The following is a 20,295-nucleotide window of genomic DNA, read 5'->3' as shown; positions in this document are numbered from 1 at the left end:
AGGCCAGGAACCGAAGCTTTTCACCTCGCAATTTTTACAGAATATATCGACTTGCTTGAAAATTTGAGAATAAGTAGTGGATAGTCCAATGATCAAAATCTATATGATTCTGAAAGGCGCTTTTACCATGGGGGTGGAAATTTTTTAATATATTTTGACCATAAAAGTTAATAAAGGGCCGGCGTAGCGCAGGTGGTAGTGTGCTTGCCTCGCATGCCGGTGGTCCGGAGTTCAAATCCTACCGCCGGCAAGAACAACTAGACATTTTTAAATGTCTATAGGCCCCAGGTCGACTCAGCCTGAATAAAATGAGTACCTTGGGTAAAACCAGGGGTAATAATAGGCGGTTGAAGCGTAGCACTGGCCCTGTTACCTTCCTTTGTATACCGTAGGCCCTAGATATAGCAGACTACCCTGCTATACTCCCAAAGCCGCGTGCGGTATAAAACGGGAGACTATTATTATTATTAAGTTAATAAAAACATTCATTCGAAGCAAAAAATGTCCTATACATTTTTTTGATAAAATTAACAGTTTTCGATTTATTCGCTATCGAAAGTGTTAGTTTTGTATAGAAAAAATCAATGTTTTTCGATATACTTAATCATTTACGATTCACTTAATTTTTGCCGTAACAAAAATGTTTTCAAACCATGTTCTTGGAAATTAAATAACCTACAATTTTATATTTAAACATTTTTTCCTATCTCTGATGCTTATCTTTCTATTCTGCAAAAATAGCCTTTTTTTACCAAACTACAAAAATTCGATATTCGTTTTTAACTTCAGTTCTTTAAAAACTAATCATTCTAAGCCAGCCAAACTTCTAGAATCTATTAAGAATACATAAGTAAAAAAGAATGAATAAGGCCAATGACTAAAAACAGCGCTAACTTACATTATTATGCTTCCAATTGGATTTCTCCTTTTTTTTTTTTCAAAAAAATATATTGATTTTTTAACCGTAACTTTTTTATTTTTTATCTTAGGGAGTTTGTTAAAAAATAATTTTGTAGGCTTTTACAAGGTCTATAAGACTGTTAGTGTAAAATCTTTTTAAAATCCTCAGTCGCAAAAAGAAGTGACTTTGAAAGGGTTGGTAAAGGTGGTTTTTGCATGTTATTACAAATTTTAATTGTCAATAGCTCACTCAATTTTTGCCGTAGAAAAAAAATTTTTAAGCCAGATTCTTGGGAATTAAATAAGTTTTAATTTCATATTTAAATATTTTTTCGTATCTCTGATGCTAATCTTGATATTCTGAAGAAAAGTCCTTTTTTTTTCAAACTACAAAAATTTGTTATTCATTTTAACTCATTTTTTTAAACTAATCATTCTAAGGTCAATGACTAATTTTAATTAGGGTGGTGATTAGGGGGTTGCTTGCGATCACTTTTTCGCTGAAAAAAAAATAGGGACTGATATTTTTTTCATAATAAGTCACTTAATTTTTGAGCTAGAAATTTTTTGTCTCGAGATAGATATTTTTAAATACTTTAGCTTAGTTTGAACAAGTTGTCCTAGAAAAATGCATAGATTTCCCGTCTTTTGACTTTGAAACTACAATATTTAGCATTTGACGAAGAAGAGCATATAATACAGTATAGCTCGATTACTATTAGTCTTAAAGAAAATAAAAAAAACCGGTTTTGTTTATTTTTTCAAAAGGTACATTTTTGTTAAGTAAAGTTGTTTTGATAAAACGAAAACTTTTGGAGTTATTAGCAGAAAACTTATTAAAAACATTGATTTTTTTGATATAAAACTAATACTTTCGATAGCGAATAAATCGAAAACTATCAATTTTATCAAAAAAAATATACGGAACATTTTTTGCTTAGCATGAACCGTTTTACCAACTTTTCTGATTAAAATATAAGAAAAAATTTGCACCCCGAGATGGGGTGGCAACCACCCCATGGTAAAAATGCCTTTTGGCATGATATAGATTTTGATCCTTGGACTATCTACTACTTATTATCAAATTTTCAAGCAAATTAATCCATTCTGTAAAAATTTCGAGGTTTTTTCCTATTTTAAGCTTCATTACTTGGACTACCTCGGTAATAAAGTAATCTTTCATTCTGGGTTTCAAGTTTTAAAAAATATTTATTATTTTTGTCCGGATTCGAAAAAGCAAATGCATTTAAATAGCATTGGACTAAGATTTTGCGCCTACCCCTTAAAGGTCAGATATTAATAAACCTTTTGGTTGTTTAACAAGAAGATAAAAAAGTGAAGCACACAACTCTTTTTACGTCATTACAACATGATAAATATCTTTTAAACTGATTTTAGTTTGTAGTGATCAATACATAAAAATCCCACCATGACTCACAGAGAAGCAGAGATCTAATGTGGATTTATAAATAAAATTTGTTATCAATTGTTTACTTTCAGATAGCGTAATCAAAAAATATGCATAACATACACTGTTTCGTTGCTAATATAAAACTCAAATTCAAAAATATATTTATTATATTGGATACCAATATACAATATATAATAACAGGTAACATTAGATCACCTAGTAGACAGCTTAATGGAACTATAATGGGACGACAGCTAGCATAAAGATCAAGTAAGGGGTGGATGGACGAAGTGAGAGCCAATGTTAAAATGATATTGGGAATCGAGAACTGGATTAGAACAACCAAAGAAAGGGATTCTTGCTTAAGGCAGATGCTAGAAGAGGCAAGTCAGTGCCTTACTTAGCCTGTAGAGCCATATGTGAGGGATGGAGAACTCATCAAATTGATCTATTTTAAAATTTTTGGACATTGCTTCTTGCTTCCAAATGGATGGTATTCATTCGTATGCAATAATGAGTACATTTTTTAAAATATAGTTAGCACATTCTGTGTTAGCTCATTCATGTAGTTCATCATAAACTAAAATGAGGTAATCCCCAAGTAAACCGTGGAGCCATCTTTAGATTTTTTGTTAAGATATAAGCAATCTTCTTCATATGCCTCCGTTCAAAAATTTGGGAATTAACATGGCTGTTCTGTCTTTGTTTCGGCAGATTTGAATAGTTCGGCAGATAACAATCCCAGCCATTGCCGCAAGTTTTGAAGCCACGAATGTCTCCTCCTCTCTGGACCCCTTCTGCTGTCTATTTTTCCTTGGATAAAACCGGTTTTTTTACTTCGGAAGAATCGGTTTTACCGGTTGTTTTTTGTCCCGGTTATAACCGGTTTTTTCTTTTTAAAGTAAAAACCGGTTATTAGGTTTTTACGGTGATTAGGATTAGGTTAATTATTACTTTTGATCCCAATCGTAATTATTAATCTCAAGTAATTATTCCAAATAAAACCATAATTCAAATTTTATTTTATTTTATAAAATACAGAAGCAAACTGAAAGTGCAATCTCACATCAGCCATCAGCTAGAAATAATTATTAAGTTTTATTATAATATTTCCTTGAAAATATATTTGTAATCATAGCATTTACATAAGAAGTGATCTGGTTGAATTAGACGCAAACATTATCTATTCTTCACACTTAATTCTTGACATTGAAAGTGGGTGAATGACTTTTTCTGATTACCAAAAATAATGCTCTATGACTATGAATATCTGATTACTGATTACGAATCTGATCTGATTACTGAATTACTGATTACGAATACGAATGTCCCATGAATTTCGCTACGTTTTCAAAACGATACACTCATACAGGAAGTATTAAATGAGTTAAAATATACCTATTCTACAAATACACAAACGTGTTAAAAGTAATAGGGGAACATGGGTAACAATGAGACACGGGGAACAATGAGACACCTGTATTTCTGGCTACGTATGCGACTTTTTCGTCAAAATTTTGGCATGCGCGCTTTAGCTTTTATGTAAGGACCACAAGGTTTCTGTTTGTAGGCATCCCACGTGTTTAGTTTCGTTCCGACCGGCAGTGAGTGTTAATATTTGACCAATTCTTTTTTTGTTAAAGATAGGTATTTTTGAATTTTTAACGAAAAACCTGTTTTCTCTCAGTTTTTGGCGAATAGATAATACGCAGGGCATTATTGTTTGATAATTAGAGATATTTTTTTATTGAATCGATTAAAGGTTAAGTTGAAATTAATTTTTGTTGTTGTAAAGGTCGTTTGGGTAACAATGAGACATTGCTTGTTGGGTAACAATGAGACATGTCGCGTTGTACCCCATAATGTAGATTATTTTATATCTTAATTTTAAATAAATTTTTTTGGTCTTTTTTTTGAAAAAAAAAATGCCGCGAAATCCTCCTAGGAAATTCGACAAAGGAACAATTGCGTACAGCTGTAGATGCTGGATCCAGCATCAAAAGAGTAGCTAAGGAAAATAACTTAGAAGTTTTAGACATTGGCAAGAGAATTGAGTTACTATTATAACTTTTCCTCCGCATTCAACGAACAAGTTCCAACCTCTGGATTTAAAAGTCTTTAAGCCATTTAGTTTGGCTTAGAACGCTGCCAAAAAGACATAAAAATGGATTTTGTCATGTCCTATTAACTATGGCATAACAAAACGACAAAACGCTTTTTATTCATTTGAAATTAAGTTCAATTTAAATATTCAGTAAAATTAATGTTTATGTTTTACTTATATTACAATAAGGTTTAGTTTGTTTATTTCTGAAAGGCAGAAAAATTAATGTTTTTGTTTTTTTTATTATTGTTGGATCACGTTTTGTTCAGTTCTAATATTCAGTAAAATGAATGTTTATCTACGTTTTTCTTATATTATTATTAGTTTTCGCTCATGCTGGTGTTTTAAAATAAATAATTAAACATTTGATGTAGTGTTTCAGTACTTTCCTAATGGTTTTGCATAAAAAATTCCACTTTTCAAATAGTGTCTCATTGTACCTCCGGTATGGGTAACAATGAGACAAATGACATTTTGATAGCATATTTGTTGTATTTTCATTATTTATCATTTTTTGCATTATATTCTATTCAAAATTATTTGGAAATACTTATACCATCGTGAAACACTCAAAAAATAAATATTATTTGCCTTAGTTTTTAAAATACTAAGCTCCAAAAAAAAGTTTCTCATTGTTACCCATGTTCCCCTACATTTTTTTTCGATAGTACTAATTTTGATCATATTGATATCAAGTCGAATGGAGTATCCCAAACTGAAGTGTATTGTAAATGTAACTTTGGAACCGTAACCTATTCGATTAAAAAACCGAAAACCGGTTTTTATAAAAACCGGTTTTTTTGGCCGGTTATAACCGCCAGGTTAAACCGTAAGCAAAAAACCGGTATAACCGAAAACCGGTATTTTGTCAAAAACCGCCATCCCTATTTGTCATTAAGGTATTGGTCATTGTTCATACCTCAATTCCATATAATAAAGCCTGGAATATAAATAACATTTCAGAAGTCTAATTTTAAGAGGTAGGGTGTATCTGTTAGAGGTGAAAATTTGCTTCATGCTAGAGAACGACGTTCCTTGTTTTTCTATTCTTATACGTATTTCCTGGCGTAACTGTCTGAATCACTAATAGACCAGGGCGCATCTGTAAAAATGTTAGTACATTTGGACGTTGAGAGGTGACTCAAATTTTTTTGCAGAAATTGCTTGAAAATAACTCAAATAATAATAATAGAGTTATCCTCCCTCTCAAAAAGGTCCGGAACATTGTTTAAATAATCAAAATGTCAAAAAATGAAGGAAAAATTCGATTTTTTTCTTCGGTTTTTGATTATAAATTTAAAAGTATTCATTTTCGGGAAAAGTTGTATTGACATAAAAGTTGCGTAATTAAATTTTCTATAATATAAAATTGGTTAAAAATGTAAAAAACAGTCACCCGTGTTGCAAAATAGCAATAGTTGCGAAAAAACAATACAAAAACAAGTATTCGCATTTTACGTTTTTAAACCATTTCTACAACACTTAGGACCTTCATATTTCACCCAGAAAAACTTTATGATACATTAAAACAACACTGTAAATTTCATTAAGATCGGTTTAATAGATTTTGCAAAATAAATTTTGCAATCCAGCTTTCGCAAAAAAAAATCATTTTTTCAAAATGTTACAGGACTGAAAATAAAGCAGATAGCAAGTTGAAATTTTTTTTTTCATATTTAGGTGTACTGTACCTTTCATTTGCAATTCGCAAAATTAAAATCGATTAACTACCACGGCGTCAGGAATTTTTTTAAGTAAACATTAATTATTATTGGTGCTGCGCGCAGGACATCGGATAGTTTGCTCTGATTGGGTATTCCAATGACCTTTGATAATGATTGATACATTTTAATTTTTATTACATTTCGATATAAACAAATAAATTTGTTTATTGCAAAATAAAAACACATACTCTATCTTTTGAAATAACACTTTTTTTAGCAAAAACTTTCTTTGTTCATATATTTTAACTTAGAGAATAAAAGTTTATTATTTTTAAACATATGCAATTGTTTAAACAATATTTCACAAACAATAATAAAATTAGTTTGATTTTTGTGGAATTAAAATACAACAAAATATAGAGTAAGAAAATAATATATTAGATAAAGATTGGAAGAAATTTTGGTGGAAATCAACTTGTGTGAATCGAACACCGCTGTCCTGAGCGTAGCACCAATAATTAATGTTTATTAAAAAAATTCCTGACGCCGTGGTAGTTAATCGATTTTAATTTTGCAAATTGCAAATGGAAGGTATAGTACATTTCTATACTCAAAAAAAATTCAACTTGCTATCTGCTTTATTTTCAGTCCTGTAACATTTTGAAAAAATGAATTTTTTGCTAAACCCTTTGAACATTTGACTTTTTTGAGAGGGGGGATAACTCTAATATTATTATTTGAGTTATTTTCAAGCAATTTCTGCAAAAAAATTTGAGTCACCTCTCAACGTCCATCTCAAAATAGATGGGCCCTGGACTATAATGTGCATGCCACTAATAATAAAAAATACGTATTTCCTTCGCCCGCTCGTAACTTGAATTAACTGTTGTTCATAACTTATAAGTAGATGTACAAATCCACGTGTTCAATATTTTGATTGTCTAATATCAGTTGTCTTGGTCGTTATTGTGTTTTGCTTACTAACATCCATTTTGTTTTTGAGATGTTTAGTTGGAGTCTGTATTGTGCACTTGTTTTCTGTATCTTAGTAATTAGGCAACTCAGTTCCTCCATGCTACTTGCTAGAATCACAGGGTCATCATCATACCTTACATAATTAATTGTTTCTCCATCTAACTTTTTACATATTTCTATATCTACAAACAGTAAATAGTGGAAACCTCAATTATTGTCAATAACGAGTTAACCCATTTTAGTTTTCAAAAGTAGTAGAATAAAATATTTTAATACGAAATAAATTTAACCACAAGCCAGAATAAAATATAAAATATTTATGTGAGTATTCGGTGTGTATTTCGTAACCTAAACACTTAAATTACTTTTTTCTACAACCACTATTCAAAGTGCACTTTTCTGCACGGTTTTATGTTAGCAAATTTGATATTTTCTAACAGTATAAGATATTTGACATTAGTGTGCAGAAAAGTGACGTTTCTGTGCCGCAAAGTGACGTTTCTGTGCCGCAAAGTTCTTTTCTGCACAGTTGACTACCTCATTCTGAGTAACGTTATATTCTGTTTACATCCGTGGACTACCGCATTCTGAGTAACGTTATATTCTGTTTACATCCGTGGTTAAACTTTAGACAAATATATAACCTATAAGACAATTATTATATTTAACTATAGCATAGAAACTAAATTATGGATGTTACAACTGTTTTATTTTACAATTTTATTCTTATTAAACATTTTATAATTATCAAATAACCAATAAGGATTTAGCAACCTGTGCAAGAGACGTCGAATGAAGTAGGTTTTGTGTAAATCCGTGACTGCATAAATATAATGTCAATAATGTGTAATAATTGTTTAAATTTAAACAAATTAAGGCAGTGCATTAATTTTTTAACTGATTTCTGTGCAATTTATTTAGGTATAAGGAATTTAAATTGATTAGTAGGTATTAATTAAATACAGTTTAAAATTTATCACATAGGTACCTATTATAATTAATCGTCGTTTGGAAATTGTGATTTTTATTTTTAGGAAAAACTGTGCTTGTAGAAAAAGTATAGTGTGAAACACGTGCAGAAAGGTAATTTCTCACTCGTTTGATTGCGGCACTCGCTTGCGCTCGTACCGTAACTTTTCAAACTCGTGAGAAGTTAGTATCTTTCTGCACTTGTTCCACAATATACTATTTTCTACAACCACTTTACAAAATGCACTTTTCTACACAGTTTTATGTTAGCAAACTTAATATTTACTCACAGTATAAGATATTTGACATTAGTGTGCAGAAAAGTGACGTTTCGGTGCCGCAAAGTTCTTTTCTGCACAGTTGACTACCTCTTTCTGAGTAACGTTATATTCTGTTTACATCCGTGGTTAAACTTTAGACAAATATATAACCTATAAGACAATTATTATATTTAACTATAGCATAGAAACTAAATTATGGATGTTACAACTGTTTTATTTTACAATTTTATTCTTATTAAACATTTTATAATTATCAAATAACCAATAAGGATTTAGCAACATCTGCAAGAGACGTCGAATGAAGTAGGTTTTGTGTAAATCCGTGACTGCATAAATACAACGTCAATAATGTGTACCTAATAATTTTTTAAAATAGTTTAAATTTAAACAAATTAAGGCAGTGCATTAATTTTTTAACTGATTTCTGTGCAATTTATTTGGGTATAAGGAATTTAAATTGATTAGTATTAATTAAATACAGTTTAAAATTTATCACATAGGTACCTATTATAATTAATCTTCGTTTGGAAATTGTGATTTTTATTTTTAGGGAAAACTGTGCTTGTAGAAAAAGTATAGTGTGTAAGACGTGCAGAAAGGTAATTTCTCACTCGTTTGAATTGCGGCACTCGCTTGCGCTCGTACCGCAACTTTTCAAACTCGTGAGAAATTAGTACCTTTCTGCACTTGTTGCACAATATACTATTTCTACGAGCGTGCAAAAATGTCTACTTTTGCGCACGCGTTTTAGCTTAGAAAGTTTTACTTTTCCGCACGCGTTTTACTTTTCCGCACGCGTTTAGATATTTTAATATGGCCTTAAAAAAATAATAACACATGCAATAAACTAATATTTAGATATTATTTACTATTTTATTTCAAATGTATCTTATTGTGTTCCTGTTTTAATGAAATTAACGGGACAATTCGATGAAATAAAATTATTTTGACATAATATTCGAAAGTCTAATCGGTAGACAATAACAGTCGTTTTGAATCATCGTCATGGAAACCAAGATCGTCGTTATGTTAACTAATTATATTAAAAGTTTGGTTTTGACAACCTTGTCAAAGAATTAATTTGTGTATGTATTTTCATATTAATTAAAGTAATTGATTAAGATTTGGTCATTTTTTAAAGACTCGTAGAGAAAATATTGTTCCTAACTCTTGCAGAAAGTCTCTTTTTCGCGCTCGACTGCTTGCCGAACTCGTGCTTCGCGTCGTTCGGCAAACTGCAGTCGCGTGCGGAAAAGTATGACTTTCTGCACTTGTTAGTAAATAGTTATTTTCCTAACTAGTGAGGAAAGTGATATTTTCACGCACGAGACTGCCGTTGACCCGAACGACGCGATAGCGGAGTTCGGGCAAGCAGTCGAGTGCCGGGAAGACACTTTCCGCATGAGGTAGGAACAATTTTCTTTCTAGGGCCGTACGTTTGGAGAAAAGCCACAAAAAATAGAGTTATATCAATTTTTATTTAGAAGTAAAAATAACAAATTAATTCTTTGACAAGGTTGTCAAAACCAAACTTTCAATATAATGGGTTACCACGAAGACTATATTGGTTTCCATGACGACGATTCAAAACCATTTTAATTGTCTACTGATCTGACTTTTAAATAGTATGTCAAAATAATTTTATTTTATCGAATTATCAGTAGTAATTGCACAAGAGCTCTAAAATTATCGAATTTTTCCCGGGTGACACTTTGACAGTTTTAATTTCACGACCCGAAGGGGAGTGAAATTATGTTAGAGTGTCACGAGGGCAAAAATTCGATAATAATTTTAGAGATCGAGTGCAATTTGTTGCGATTATTTCATGAATAAAACTGTTCAAAACAAAAATTTTATTGTAATTTATTTATGTAAGTACAAATTAGTACAATTAAAGACACAGTTGTTATAAATATTTGACGGTTGAAAGTCATCACTTTTATAACTTTTAAAACATTAATTGTTATTAATGTCACTGAATGTATTTTTTCATAGCAACGAAGGGCATCTGACATAATATACTCGACGACGGGATATTATCAAAAATTATCCCCTTAATTTTCATTTCTGTAGCTTTTTATTGGTCAGAATCTCCTATGAATGAAATAATCGCGCTAATTTCATTAAAACATGAACACAATAAGATACATTTAAAATAAATTGGTAAATAATATCTAAATATTAGTTTATTGCATGTATTATAATATGTTATAATGCATGTATTATAATATGTTATAATTACAAGGTATTTTACTTTCCCGCACGCCGTGCGGAAAAAATTACTTTCACGCACGCCGTGCGGGAAAGTGCAACTTTCGGAAACGAAATGCGTGCGTGAAAGTGGCTCTTTTAGCACGGCCGTAGAAAAATAACTATTTCATATTATTTTAATTTTCCGGGAAACCGAAATATGTATAACTTTAGTGTAAAATATGAAAAAATAATGTTGATAACTCTAATATTGAATTTTGTAGATTAACTCATTATTGCTAATTTAGAAGTTTCCATATAGTGGAGTCACTGAAGGTGGATATGAGCTATTACCTCCGATTTCGTTCAACCTCCATCGATTTGCATGAAAATTGGTGAGTGTTTAGAGGATATCTCAAGAAACAAAGGTGACATAGTGTCAACTTGCGCTTTTACCCTGGGGGGTTGATGCCACCCCTTCTCGGGGTGAAAATTATTTTTTTAAAAATAACCCCATATTTAGATAGGGGGACAAATTCTAAGCAACATTTGTTATATAAAGTTATTAAAATAAATCAAAACTTTTTGAGTTATTAAAGATCAAAAATTTTAATTTTTCGTAAGAAAAATGCATGTTTTTAACCGATTTTTCATAGATAACTCAAAAACTATAAGTTTTTACAAAAACGTTATTATTACCAAAATTGAAGTAAATAAACTTTTTACTAAAAAGACCTTTTAGTATTGAGTAAAAGGAGTTATAGGTGATTGAATGCATATTTTTCTCGGCGAGTACCCAAATCTAAGTATTCAAGCTTAAATTACGGGAAAATGATGCACTTTATAACATAAACTTATTAAACATTTGTTAAAGAACTTAGAAGTATCTATCAAATGAGATACCGAACAAGTTAATAGCATTAAAATTTATGCTCCAAAACTATTTCAAACTTTATCTTTTAAAAATTTTTCCAAAAAATGTTATTGTTTATTTTTAATAACTGCGTTAATTTTTAAGATATCAGGTTCGCCTAAAAACGGTCTGAAAGGTAATTCCAAAGGCTAATAAAACGCGGTAAATTTAATCTTTTAAACCGCTTACTTTTTTAAAAATCAAAGATTAAATAGCCACGGTTACATGGTTCTCGCAGCAAAATTTAAGCATTAAACGTTTCTATCTCGGTTATTTTGCACCTTACAGAAATGGTAAAAGGGGTATAATATTTGATATAGAAAAAACTAAAATTTGGATATTTGCCATTTTTTACGTATATTGAGTATTTTTATAGTTATTATCAAAAGAAAATGAAAATGACGATAATTTTAAAAATTCTGATTTTTTAAAATCATATCTTTTTTCAAAAATACGCATTCTAAACCGGTGAAAATTGTTAAAATCATTACATATGCTAATACGAATACACTTTTGTAAGGATTACTATAAATTTTAATTTTTGTTGAAATGGCGTATGTTTTATTTTTCACTTTTTCCTAAAAAATTCGAAAGGGTTCTCTTAGTTTCATCATAACTTGCTTAATTTTGATGCTATTAACTTCTTCTGGAGCTCATTTGTTAGGTATTCTAAAGTACTTTGATAAGTGTTTGACAGGTATATTTTATAAAATGTATCGTTTTCCCGTTATTTAAGCTTGAATACTTAGATTTAAGTACTCATCGAAAAAAATATACATTCAATGACCCATAACTCACTTTGAATTAACATTAGTTTAGTACTTTGAGTGAATAGTGTATTCAATTTTTTATTTTCTTCAATTTTGGTAAGAATAACTTTTTTGTAAAAGCTAATAGTTTTTAAGTCATACGTGAAAAACAACTTTAAAACATGCATTTTTTACGAAAAAATAAAATCTTTGATCTTTAATAACTCAAAAAGTATTGATTTATGTTAATAACTTTATATAACAAGTTTTGCTTGAAATTTGTCCCTCTATCGAATTATGGGGTTATACTTAATAAAATAATTTTCACCCTCGAGAAGGGCTGGCACCCACCCCCAAGGTAAAAGCGCAAGTTGGCACCATGTCACCTTTGTTCCTTGAGATATCCTCTAACTACTCACCAATTTTCATGAAAATCGATGGAGGTTCAACGAAATCGGAGGTGAAAACCTTCAGTGACTGCAATAATACTCTTTTTAGAATGGAACGTCCTACTACAGGCAAATTTTTGGCTGAATTTGGAAGAAAAATTGTACAAACTCAGAAGTCGAACGAAAAGATACCGGTCGAATGATCCAGAGAATTATTTTGATTCAGAACAATGTCAGTCTTCTGGTAGTCACTATCCACGATCTGAGACCAACTTTACGAGAGTGAAGAAGGAAATACTTTATATTAAACTTTAACCGAAGTTATGAAAAATCGTCTAAACGAAAGAAAAGAGAAAGTTTTTATCGAAAATATACTAAAGTGAGTCCCTAATGAAAATCGTCATGGGTAACAAAATAAGTGAAGAAAAAAATAGCTTATATTAAATATCAGCTACACTTACGAAGAGTCGTGTAAAACGAGAAAAAAAAAGAGGAAATTGGCATTACCAAAAGATGATTTTGTTTCTGTCGAAAATTTACTGAAGTCTATCCCGCGTCAAAAACTAAAGTGTCATGGTTGGCTTTTTCATGAAATTAAAATTCCTAAGGAATAAGCAACTCTGTTAGTAATGAAAATAGATTTGAACCAATAGCTACAATATGTGGGACAAAGGTGTGAAAGGTAAATTTTAATTCTTCACCTTATCATCTGGCAAAAACTTTCAAGATGATATCGATAGGTTTTGTTATATATTTTGGTAGAACTTATAATAATTTCAATCGAAACATTACTTACAATGGTCTAGATCCTTTTTGCAACAGCAAAGAATATCCAAAATACGATCCTTCAACTCTGTCATTTGGATTTAAGTTAATATTCACTACATTTTTAATATCAAAATTGATTGCACTTACAAAACATTCACCGAAAATTAAACTTAAAATTGTCAAAAAATATAGTCTATTAAAGACCATCATTTTATATAAAAAGTTTTATCACAGACGCTAAAAATATCTACTCTGTCAACTGCGGGTGTATCCCATCAATGTAGCGCTAGACTCGGAGGAAACCGATAAGAAAAATTGTTTTATTTGATTTTATTAATAATACAGGAAAACCGTTCTTTGTTTATTTAGTCACTCTTTCTTCGTACGATAACTACAGAGGCGTAGAGGCGTTTCATAAAAAATAAATAATTATAATTACATGGCTGCTTTAATAATAATAAAAACGTTTATTTAAGAACAATAAAGGAGAGGAGAAAGTTATAATTTAACAGAGGAGAAAGTTATAATAGAAGGTGATTTCAATGCACATGAGGGTCAAGCCAAGACAGGATATGAAACAATACATGGGGGATTAGGCTATGGAACTAGAAATGAAGCTGGAGATGACGATTGTTAACACATTCTTTAAAAAGAGAGAAACTCAAATTATTACCTACAAAAGTGGACAGCATCAATCCCAAATAGACTACTTCATGATAAGGAAAGAAGACATACGTGAATGCAAGGACTGCAAGGTAATAGTTAGTGAGACAGTAAGCCAACAACATAAGCTGCAACAAATAGCCAAACAGAGAGCAAAGAAAGCAAGATATTTTATTCAGATTAGATGTATCCGAGATGAACACGATAAAATACTAATTCACGAAAAGGATGTCAAAAAAAGGTGGAGAAAGTATTTTGACAGTTTATTAAATGAAGGATTTGACAGACAGCCTGTGGAGTTAACGGAGATTGTAACAGCAATGGTTACCAGAATAACAAACGAGGAAGTGGCTCAAGCGCTTCAAAAAATAAAGAAAGGAAAAGCAGTCGGACCAGATGATATTCCTGGGGAAGTATGGAGAGCATTTGGAGAGAGAGGAATAAGTTGGCTAGCAGGTCTATTTAATAGAATTATGGAAGTTGGACAAATGCCAGACGAATGGAGAAGCAGTATATTAGTACCTGTCTACAAAAACAAGGGAGACATACAACAATGAACTACAGGGCTATAAAACTACTTAGCCACACCATGAAAATATGGAAGAGAGTAATTGATAGACGGATACGTGAAGAAACCGAAATATCCGATAATCAATTTGGCTTTATGCAGGGCAGATAAACAACATATGCAATTTTCATTGTAAGGCAACTGAGTAAAAATAGTAAAGAAGTAAAGATACTCTGTCATGCAATCGACGCACTATTGATAGCCCAAGATGAAGACAATCTGCAAGAATTAATCCATGGATTTAGCACAAGAACAAAAGAGTTAATTATGACAATTTCATCTCAGGATACTTATACCATAGAAATCGGTAAAGAACCAATGAGATGTAAAATAGAAATTGATGATATCAGTATTGAACACGTAATGAAAATGAAATACCTTGAAATTATATTGTCAAGCTACGGAGATCTGGACAAAGAAGTGAGAAATCAAGGACAAAAAGCAAATAGAAGATGTCTTAATAAAACTATATGGCGAAACCGACATATTCACACTGAGATGAAGTTGAAAATTTATATAGCCAGTGTCAGACCAATAAAGGCATATGCATCAGAAACAAAACCCGATACAGCCACAACACAAAGACTAATGGAAACGGCAGAGATGACAGTACTGAGAAGAATTACAGGAAACAAGCTGAGAGATCAATAGAAAAGTAAAGACATTTAGTCCAAAGAAATAAGGTTTTTGTCGGGACACTTGAGCAGCCAGGTTGCAAATAAGTTTTTTGGGTACTATATACCTAATACATTATAAAATACAAAAATGGCCGTCACAGTTCTGACTAGAAACTTAGTTATTAACAAATAAGAGTCAAAAATGGCAGTTGTTTGGTTTAAATCGCTACAGGTAAAAATAGGGTAATTAAATATCTTACTTATAATATTTTTAAGTTTAAAAATGGCACTTTCTGCATTTTGGTCCGATCATTTTTTCCTTCGGAAATTGCAAAAAAACTGAAATTTCAAAAATAAAAATGTGCTACAACTTTTGCGAAAATGGCCTTAAAACTTTCATATTGCTTGAAAAGTTGAGTCAAACATTCCATATAATGCACAAAAAATTTTAAGACGATGCGTCAATTAGTTTAAATTTTATTCAGTTTGTTTATCGCAAAGAGCTTTTTTTTTCACAATGTTCAGAAAATAATAATGATATAGCAATTCTGTGGAAATCACTTGCAAGGATATTAGTTATGTTTTCAAAGTATTGAAAAAAATCATTAAAAGTAATTTTTGTCACTCCGAAAACAATTTAGTAAAATAGAGTCATTTTTGGCTTATAAACAATTTGAATATTTTGTTAATATTGACTATAGAGTAAATCTACTTTAGGATTTCAAAAGCTGATATTTTTACACGAATTTTCAGAAAAAAAATTTTGCCTAGGTTGATTAGGGTCAAAGTTAGCTACTTTTATTATTTAATTCGCAGTTACTTCTATATACATCAAATTCTCCTGTAACAGTGTTAGTTACCATACCACTCCGAAACGGCTTGGAGTTGGGCAATTTTTATGAAATTTTACAAGTATATCCTATAGGACGGAGAATAGGTTTTAATCTATTTTCGGACATCTTGGATATTAGTGCACCCTAATATGTCTGTGTAGATTTTAGCATTGGATCCGACCATCACTTGTAACACCGTTGCCGTATCCTCACTCTTCTATCACCAACCCCTATTTGTTAATAGCCATCTATATATTTACATCTATAAAATTCTCCTGTCACAGTGTTAGTTTCCATACTCCTCCGAGACTGCTTGACTGATTTTTATGAAATTATGTATGTATATTCGGTAGGTCTTAGAATCGGCCGTAATCTATTTTTCATATCCCTGAGTGATAAGCGGAGTTCCCCTAACATTTTGTAATGTTAGGTGGGGATGTGCGTACATAACGTACTGTATAAGACTATGAGTACCTACAAATTAAAAAAATTATGATCAAAATCCATCAACAAGCTCCGGTGATATTAATCGTAGCATATGTTTGAAGAATCAGATTCATTTTTTAAGTGCACGGATTTTAATAATTTCTCTCCACCGACCACTAATCCTTTCTGTTAGGACGCCATTTTTAAAACTTTATTAACCACTTTATTACGGTTCAAAGTTTACTCAAACTTTTAACATAAACTATATACCTTCAACTTCAAAATGGCTCTAGTTAGGTTGCTCAGTTGTTATAAACAAAGTAGCCGTCAATTAATTAAAAAAAGGGTGCTAACTTTGACCGTAATTAACCTAGGCAAAAAGTTTTTTTTATTTCGTATAAAAATACCATTTTTTCAAATATCATTGTAGTTTTAGCCTACAGTCAATATTAACAAAGTTATTCAAATTGTTTATAAGCCAAAAAGACTATATTTTTATTTTAGTAAAATGTTTTCGGAGTGACAAAAATGACTTTTTAATGATTTTTTTAAATACCTTGAAAACATGACTATTCTTCTTTCAAGACGTTTCCACAGAATTGCTATATCATTATTATTTTCTGAACAATAACATTGCGAAAAAAAACTCTTTGGGATAAACAAATTGAATAAAATTTAAACTAATTGACGAATCGTCTTAAAAATTTTTGTGCATTGTGTAGGTAGGTAGACTGTTTAACTCAACTTTTTTTGCAATATGAAAGTATTAAATTCATTTTCGCAAAAGTTATAGCAAACTTTTTATTTTCGAAATTTTAGTTTTATTTTGCAATATCCGAAGCAACAAATGATCGGATCAAAATTCAAGAAGAGCTATTTTAAACCTTGGCTCATCTTCTAAAAGAAAAATATTATAAATAAGATATTTAATTACCCTATTTTTACCTGTAGCGATTTTAACGAAAGAACTCCCATTTTGGACCCTTATTTGTTAATAACTAAATTTCTCGTCCAAACTGTGACGGGCATTATTGTATTTATAATGTGTTAATAGGTATATAGTACCCAAAGAAGCCATTTGCAATCTGGCTGCTCAAGTGTCTCGAACATGGTATATTTTTGCCTTATTTCCCTGGGGTAATTAGAAGGAAATCTAACGTACAGAGTGTAAACGAACGGACACTAAATAGAAAAAAGAATGGAATAACCACATCACCAGAATGGAGGAGACACGTGTATTCAAAACAGTAAGAGATAAATTACCAATCGGTAAAAGAAATATCGTCCGACCGACCGCGCAAAATATTGAGTGACAACCTTCCATAGAGCTATCAATGAGTCGGATAAACTTAAATTACTAGAATAATTAATCACCAATCGACAAAAACAAAATTTGTTTAATTTAATAATAACGAACGAAGGTGTATTCGTAGTATTTTTCTGATCTATGTAATAGATTTAAACAAGCTCAATATTCAATTAATTAAATAGACCTCATTTTACCCGCCACTGATTTATATAGCAAATCAGTATGTGTAAATAATATTACGTTTAAAACAAATGACTAAGATGTGTTGACTAATACACAAATTTTATAAGCGATATAAGTCACAGACACACACATCCTAATAAGATACATTTTTGCATTAAAAAAATTCTTTGGTTGATATTGTAGTACACAGTAATAGTATATTACTTTATGAGGCGGAGAAGCATGACTTTTCTTGACGCGCCCGATATTACGCGCCGAACGAAGTGAGGCGCGTAATAGAGGGCAAGTCAAGAAAAGTCGCTTCTTTGCCGAATAAAGTATACTATTTTTTCTTCAAACGTAGCAATTTTCAACCATAAATAGTACAATTTATACGCTATTTTTACTCGACATTAACTGTGACAACTATCAAAGTCGTCTAGATGTTAGAAATTAAAATAATTACCGAAGCGTCATGGGAATACATTCGATCAGCGCAGTAGCCCAAAAAGTAGCTAGTTATTTAAATTTAAACGATGCAAGCGCATACACGGGTCACTCTTTACGACGAACTTCAGCAACACTTTTAATTGATGGAGGCGGAAATCTAGAATGCCTCAAACGACATGGGGGCTGGAAATCAAGCACGGTTGCCGAAGGATATATAGAGGATTCAATAAGAAATAAGAACGATAATGCTCAAAAAATTTTAAACCCTCATGATTCGCCAACATCGGGAATGATTGCTGAAAGTTGTGCTCGACCATCAGTATCATCAACAATTACCAATGCGTATCAAGAGTCGGGAACATTTTTGCACGGTTTCAATTTTGAAAATGCCTCATTAACTAATTGTACTTTTAATATTACTATAAATAAAAATGATGTTTAATTGTTGTTAATGACATTTGTATTGTTGCTTTGTGACATGTTTCATATTGTTGCCATGACAACATTTTCCCTCCGCCGTAAAGAAATGAACTTTGACAGGATCAAGTTCAAACGTCAAATAATGATGACATTACTTATCTAACTTGATCCTGTCACAGTTTGATGTGTCCGCCGGCAGAAGTTTTTTTTTCCCATTTCTTTACGGCGGAGGGAAAAATGTTGTCATGGCAACAATATGAAACATGTCACAAAGCAACAATACAAATGTCATTAACAACAATTAAACATCATTTTTATTTATAGTAATATTAAAAGTACAATTAGTTAATGAGGTATTTTCAAAACTGAAACCGTGCAAAAATGTTCCCGACTCTTGATACGCATTGGTAATTGTTGATGATACTGATGGTCGAGAACAACTTTCAGCAATCATTCCCGATTTGTTGGATACTGCAGCTATCAACGCGCACTCTGTATTTATTCTCAATTTTACACATTGAAACGAAAATAAGAACAATCGTTATTGTTTGTTTCTGCAAAAACTAAGACTTGCCTTAACGCCACCTCCTGTCGAAAGAAGAGCTGCAAATTTCAATATTTTGTATACCACATGCCATGGAAAATATACCTGAACGCAAAATTTTTTCAACACCATCCCAACACGGAAACGTACGATGCTATTTATGTTGCAAATTTGCAAAATCTAAAAGAGAATAGACCAATAATTGGGCAAAAACAACCATATAGTCTAAGAGCTGGGAGCGGATTTTGTGCGTGATAAGTAATATGGAAAAACTATATGGGGATATGTTGAATTAGTTGTGTACATGACTTTCACCAACGGCCGGAAACCAGAGTTGGGGCCGAGGGTAGTTTTAAGGGGTCAAAGTCGCGGATTTTATTATTTTTTTTATGACGCTCATGATCGAAATAGTGCACCAAAATTTGGGAATAAGTAGGTCATGACGTACCTAAGTAAAATCTCAAGGGGCTCAACGCTGCGTGGCCGACAAAGGGGTGGGGGTAGGGGTGAATATAAAAAATATAACGGGTTTTTTGTGACGTTCGTGATTGAGATAGTGCACCAAAATTTGGGTATAAGTAGACCATGATATAAATAATTAAAATCCCCAGAGCCGGAAACCAGAGTGGGGAAGGAAGATAGTTATAAGGGGTCAAAGTTCCGTTTTTTATTATTTTTTTTTGTGACGCTCCTGTTCGAGATAGCGCACCAACATTTGGGAATAAGTAGGTCATGACGTAACTAAGTAAAATCTCCAGGGGTGGAACGCTGCGTGGTCGACAAAGGGGTGGGGAAGGGGTGAATATAAAAAAATGTAAGGGGTTTTTTGCAACGTTCTTGATTGAGATAGTGCACCAAAATTTGGAAATAAGTAGACCATGACATAACTAAGTAATATCCCCAGAGGCGGAAACTAGAGTGACGGACGAGGGTAGTTATAAGGGTTTTTAAGTCGCGGTTTTTATTATTTTTTTTTGTGGCGCTCATGAT

The 20,295-nt window shown here is 31.6% G+C and overlaps 1 protein-coding gene across 1 annotated transcript in view; it reads right to left on the bottom strand.

Annotated features, from left to right (window-relative positions):
- Positions 1-13,619, bottom strand: part of LOC114331577 (integrin alpha-V) — a 145,622-nt gene extending 132,003 nt beyond the window's left edge. The window contains exon 1 of the mRNA XM_050651436.1: positions 13,342-13,619. Within this exon, the coding sequence (XP_050507393.1) occupies positions 13,342-13,523 (182 nt within the window). The 5' untranslated portion in view covers positions 13,524-13,619. The remainder of the gene's footprint in view (positions 1-13,341) is intronic.
- Positions 13,620-20,295: the final 6,676 nt, after the last annotated feature.

The sequence above is a fragment of the Diabrotica virgifera genome, chromosome 5 (assembly GCF_917563875.1).
Source record: "Diabrotica virgifera virgifera chromosome 5, PGI_DIABVI_V3a".
Classification (NCBI taxonomy): Eukaryota; Metazoa; Arthropoda; class Insecta; order Coleoptera; family Chrysomelidae; genus Diabrotica; species Diabrotica virgifera.
The sequence above is the reverse complement of the archived record's forward strand: the minus strand, read 5'-3'. Positions and strand labels throughout refer to the sequence as shown.